This window comes from Sinocyclocheilus grahami, unplaced genomic scaffold (assembly GCF_001515645.1).
Source record: "Sinocyclocheilus grahami isolate Dianchi unplaced genomic scaffold, SAMN03320097.WGS_v1.1 scaffold381.1, whole genome shotgun sequence".
Lineage (NCBI taxonomy): Eukaryota > Metazoa > Chordata > Actinopteri > Cypriniformes > Cyprinidae > Sinocyclocheilus > Sinocyclocheilus grahami.
Window position 1 is genome coordinate 832,671 of NW_015505560.1, and position 5,630 is coordinate 838,300.

Sequence of the window (5,630 nt, forward strand, 5' to 3'; positions counted from 1 at the left end):
TCACACACACACTCACACACACTCTCTCTCTCTCTCTCGCTCTCTCTCTGTCCTCGTTCTCCCCTCCTCTGTGGTTCTCAGGTGTGTAGAGTGAAGTGGAGGGAGGCTCATGGCTTCATTATGGGGCCTGGGCCGGCTGGGGTGGCTGGGACTGGTTCTGGCCCTGACGGCCGTCCCGTGCGCAAGCTGCCCTCCTCGCTGTGACTGCGCAGCACAGCTTCGCTCCGTGTCCTGCCAGCGAAAGCGCCTGTCTGGAGTACCGGAGGGCATCCCGACAGAGACCAGGCTGCTGGACCTGAGCCGGAACCGCTTGCGCTGGGTTGCTCCGGGAGATCTGGCTCCGTACCCGCGTCTGGAGGAGCTGGATCTGAGCGAGAACCTCATCAACACACTGGAGCCCAACGCCTTCGCCAGCCTGCAAGCCCTGCAGACGCTGAGACTCCGAGGAAACCAGCTGAAGCTCGTGCCCATGGGAGCCTTCGCACGGCTGGCCAACCTCACCTCACTGGACCTGAGTGAGAACAAGATCGTCATCCTGCTGGACTACACCTTCCAGGATCTGCGCAGTCTCAAAAACCTGGAGGTTAGTCCCTATAAGCCAGTTCACTTGGAGGCCAGCTTGTTTTTCTTTCTAGGACAGTGTTTCTTGAAACTAAAAGCATAAAAATTCATTTTCATTCACTGAACTGAAATAAAATAAAAAAATATATACAATTAAAAAAAACTTTTTGTTTCAAAATGTATTAAATTTTATTTCAGCTAGTTTCCAAGGCAGCATTTTTTATTTTCATTTACTTGATGTACTAAAATAACTAAAACTGAAACACTGTTATTTTATTATCAGTCCAATACTATTGTAGTTTTATTAATAGTTAGAACTGTTTTTTTTTTATGTGTATGTTATTTTTTTTATATAACATTTTTATATGTTCTGTTTTTATTTAAATTTTTCTTAAGGTTTTCTTAAGGTAATTTTTTGTTTGACTTTTCTTTTTTTCTTTTTTTATATTTCTATATAGTTATTTTCCATTTTAGTTATTTTAGTATATGAAGTTAAACTAAATGAAAATGAGAAATGTTGCTAAAGTAAAATACCTTTTTTAATATAGTTTGTTTTATTTCAGTTAACATTTATTTTATTTCAAGTAACAAAAAATGTTTAGTTAACCATAATAACCCTGAACTGAAATAAAAATTTATAAAAACTATATAGACATGTTAAAAAAACAAAAACAAGAACTAATGAAAATGACAAAATCACTCAACAAATTTACTAAAATTTTTATTAAATTAATATTAAAACAGAAATATAAAAATAAAAAATAATTCAAAATATTACCGTAATAAGATCTATAAAAATATCTCAATGATACTAAATAACATTGTGGGGAACTCCAGTGGGTTTATGAGCTGATAAAATGCAAATAATTAATGCAATTATATGTCAAATCAAAATAAATAAATGGGGCTGCACAATTTATCAAAATAAATCTACAAGCATGATATAGCTTAGTGTGATTTCCACAGTAAATGCAGCAAAAATCTCTGTGAATTATTTGAAGTAATAGTGTGAAATAAAATGAGAAAAATCAAATATTCGTTTTTTTATTTTATAGTACAATTTTACAATTATTTTGTTTACCTGCATGTCATGTAAACATTAGCTGACATCAGAGCAGGGTTATTATCGTTAATGAAAACTAAAACCCCAAAAACATTTCATTACGTGAAATAAAATATACATTGAAATTAAATAAACTAGAAAAACTTAATTATTTTATTTCAACTTAGGCAACATTTCTCATTTTTGTTTAGTTTAAGTTGAAGTACTTAACTAAAACTAAATACACTAAAACTAAAAACTATAAATTAAAATTAAAATAAAAAATTATATAGATATATAAAAATAAAAATGACAGAATTAATCATTAAAAAAAACTATGTAGACATTTTTAAAAAGTAAAAAAAAAAAAGAAAACTACAAAATTACTAAAATTGTAACTAAAATTAAAATGAAACCAGAAAAATATAACAATAACATCTATTTAAAATATTAATGAAAACTATAACTATATTAATAATAGTAAAATACCACTGCGTCATTCAACTAAATATATTACGTCTAATGCGTTTAGTTGTCACAGTAGTTTGGGAATCGCTGTTGTGTAGTACAGCTTCATCTGCTAAATCGTTTTTTTTTTTAAATCGTCAATATTACATAACTCTAAAATATCAAATTAGCATTAAAATCCTAAATTGGGTTTATTCAGATATTGTGCGTGTGTTCTGGAGAAAATCAAAAAAGCAATTGGTTCTTCAAATTCAATTCAATTCGTTTAGTTGTTACAATGTGCATTTGTAAGCTTGCTCTGTCTCCTCATTTTGTGCTTTGTAGGATCACTTTAACTGTTGTCGTATAACCATTCTGTCCTCATTCTCCAGGTGGGTGACAATGATCTGGTCTACATCTCTCACAAGGCTTTCTCAGGACTGATCGGTCTGGAAGATCTGACCATCGAGAGGTGCAACCTGACGTCCGTATCCGGCCAGACTCTGTCTTACCTGCGTAACCTGGTCACCCTGCGACTGCGCCACCTCAGCATCTCGGCCCTCGAGGACCAGAACTTCCGCAAGCTGTCTGCGCTGAGAGGCCTGGAGATCGACGGCTGGCCGTACCTGGAGTACATCTCTCCGCTGAGCTTCCAGGGTCTCAATCTGTCCTGGCTCTTCATCACCAACACCAACATCAGCTCGGTGCCGTCGGCCTCCTTCAGGAACCTGGCTTACCTGACGGCCCTGAACCTCTCCTACAACCCCATCTCCACGCTCGAGTCCTGGGCCTTTCGAGACCTCATCAGGCCGGTTTACATGTAGTTTATATGCTTACCTGCATGTCATGTGACCATTAATCGTTTCACAGTTCCATAAATCCCTAAAAATACAAGTTCAGCTTCATCTGCTTACATGGGAAAAGAGTGTGAAACTGTTTGTTGGGATTACATAACTTTAATGTGTCAGATTCACAATGAATTAGGTTTATTTAGAAATGATGCTGACAAACTGTATTTACATTTATGCATTTAGCAGATGCTTCTATCCGAAGGAGAAACAAAAGCAATTCATCAAAGAGCCAACTTTTTTTAATATACATTACAATGCCATTTATTAGATTGGTAATAAATTTATTAGACAACTAGATTGGAAAGGAAGGAATATATAGTATTGTTCTACTAAATATATGGAGTATTTTTCATTGTAGTAATTTTGCTCTGTTTTTGTCGTTTTTACTTTTTTTGTTTTGTTAGTTTATATTGAATTGGTTATAGAATAGTTGGTATATTTTAATAATTATTTTTTATAATTTATAATTTTTTCATACTTTAAATCAATTTATTTTGTTTTTATTAAATGTCTATTTTGTTTTTCATTTTTATTTCAGTTTTTTAAATCATTTTCAGATTTATTATATATAGTATTTTTCATTTTATTTTAGTTAAAGTCTTAGTAATTTTTGGAATATTAGTAGCTTTTAGTTTTTTCAAAGGTCTGTTTAATTAAAAAAAAAATTAGTTTTTTTGTTTTCATTTTATTTTACTTAAACAAATTTTTTTATAGTCTTTTTTATAGTATTTTTTTATGTCTGTTTAGTTTTTTATTTGTATTTTTATTTCAGTTTTAGTTTAGTTTTAGTGATTTATATATATATAACATGCATATACATTTTCTATATAGCCATTTGAATTGATTTTTATTTTATTTTATCATTTTTGTCAGGGTTTTTTATATCGGTTTTATTAGTATTATAACATTTATATTAAATTGAATTGTTTTTTATAGTTTTAATAATTCATTTAAGTAATTTTTTGGTGTTTTTGTTTCATATTGTAAATACTTTTTTTTTTTAAGTATGTTTATTAAATTTAATTTTTAGTTCTTTTCAGTTCTTTTCAGTTTTAGCAATTATATTTCAGGCTATATAAACATATACATATAATGTTAAAACAGTATTTTTGCAGGCTAGTCCAGATATTGTGCATGCGTTCCAGAGAAAAACTCAAGCAGAGACTCTCAATCAAACATCAGAGGCAGGACTCCCATTCCTTTAGTTAACCATATTATGCATTTAATAAACCTGGTCTGTTTTCGTCCAGGTGCTGTCAAACATTTTACTCATTAAAACCACATTAATTGCGGTCATAATAATAAAGCTGTCCTTGTTTTGCAGGCTGAAGGAACTTCACATGGTCAGCACCAACCTGCTCACCGTGGAGCCTCACTCTCTGGGAGGTTTGCGTCAGATCCGAGTCCTGAACCTGTCCAACAACAATCTGGTGACTCTGGAGGAGAGCTCCTTCCACTCGGTCAACAGCCTGGAGACGCTTCGTGTGGACGGGAACCCGCTGTCCTGCGACTGTCGTCTGCTGTGGATCCTGCAGCGCAGACGCACCTTAAACTTCGACGGGAAGATGCCGGTGTGCGCCGGACCGCCGGAGGTGCAGGGATACCTGCTGAGCATGTTCACCGATTCGGCGTTATTCGACTACTTCACCTGCCAGAAGCCCAAGATCCGCAACCGGAAGCTGCAGCAGGTGACGGCTCATGAAGGCCAGCCGGTGTCATTCCTGTGCCGCGCCGAAGGTGAACCCACGCCGGCCATCATCTGGATTTCACCTCAGAGACGGAGGATCACTTCCAAGAGCAACGGCAGGATTACGGTTCTTCCCAGCGGGTCGCTGGAGATCCGTTACGCGCAGGTCACAGACAGCGGCACGTACATCTGCATCGCCAGCAACGCAGGCGGAAACGACACCTACTTCGCCACGCTGACCGTCAAAGGCCAGCCGGTGGATCCGGCGCTCTTCGCCAACCGCTCGCTGTACGCGGTGGACTTCAACGAAACCGGGCTCAACAGCACGCGCGTTTTCCTCAAGTTCACGCTGGATTTAACCACAATCTTGGTGTCCACAGCCATGGGCTGCATCACTTTCCTGGGCGTGGTGCTCTTCTGCTTCTTGCTGCTGTTCGTGTGGAGCCGCGGACGAGGACAGCGCAAGAACAACTTCACCGTGGAGTATTCCTTCAGGAAGACCGAGGGACCCGCCACCACTGGCGCATCCGGAGGCACGCGCAAGTTCAACATGAAGATGATATGAAACCACGCAGCCAGGGGCCCCCTGGGAGAAACATAGACGCCCAACGCTAACACACACAGTGCTGAATCACAGAAATACACACGCCGCATGATCGCAGAAACGTGACGACTGCGCAGTGTTATTTTAGTATCATTAAAATAGGATTTTATATATATATATATTCATATTTATGAATTGGTTTTTATTTTTATATTCTGTTTTCAATTTGCTTTGAGTTAGAGTTTGGGATTTTGTTGGTTTTATTACTTTTTTACTAGTCTGTTTTATTTGTGTGTGTGTGTATATATATATATATATTTGTGTGTGTGTGTGTATGTGTGTGTATGTATATTCTGTTTTTATTTTAATTTTAGTTATTTTAATAATTTTGCTGTAGGTTTTTGTCACTTTTATTTATTAATTTATTAGGTTTTATTAGCAATAGACAGAGAGAGATTTTTGTATTTTCCATTTTATTTTTATTTTAGTTCTTTTTAA

At 36.4% G+C, this 5,630-nt stretch overlaps 1 protein-coding gene across 1 annotated transcript; it reads left to right on the forward strand.

Annotated features, from left to right (window-relative positions):
- Positions 1-86: 86 nt before the first annotated feature.
- LOC107549819 (leucine-rich repeat and immunoglobulin-like domain-containing nogo receptor-interacting protein 3) lies at positions 87-5,263 on the forward strand. The gene is made up of 3 exons (XM_016230995.1): positions 87-583; positions 2,443-2,858; positions 4,226-5,263. Exons 1-3 carry the CDS (start codon positions 110-112, stop codon positions 5,151-5,153), a joined length of 1,818 nt encoding a protein of 605 aa, XP_016086481.1. The 5' UTR covers positions 87-109; the 3' UTR covers positions 5,154-5,263.
- The last annotated feature ends 367 nt before the right edge of the window (positions 5,264-5,630 follow it).

What these genes read in the sequence shown, in the direction of transcription:
- LOC107549819 (XM_016230995.1), top strand. Translation starts at nt 110, where the DNA reads ATGGCTTCATTATGGGGCCTGGGCCGGCTGGGGTGGCTGGGACTGGTT. An exon ending in GCAGTCTCAAAAACCTGGAG is followed by an intron (nt 584 to 2,442) that starts GTTAGTCCCTAT and finishes CTCATTCTCCAG; the next exon opens with GTGGGTGACAATGATCTGGT. An exon ending in GCCTTTCGAGACCTCATCAG is followed by an intron (nt 2,859 to 4,225) that starts GCCGGTTTACAT and finishes CTTGTTTTGCAG; the next exon opens with GCTGAAGGAACTTCACATGG.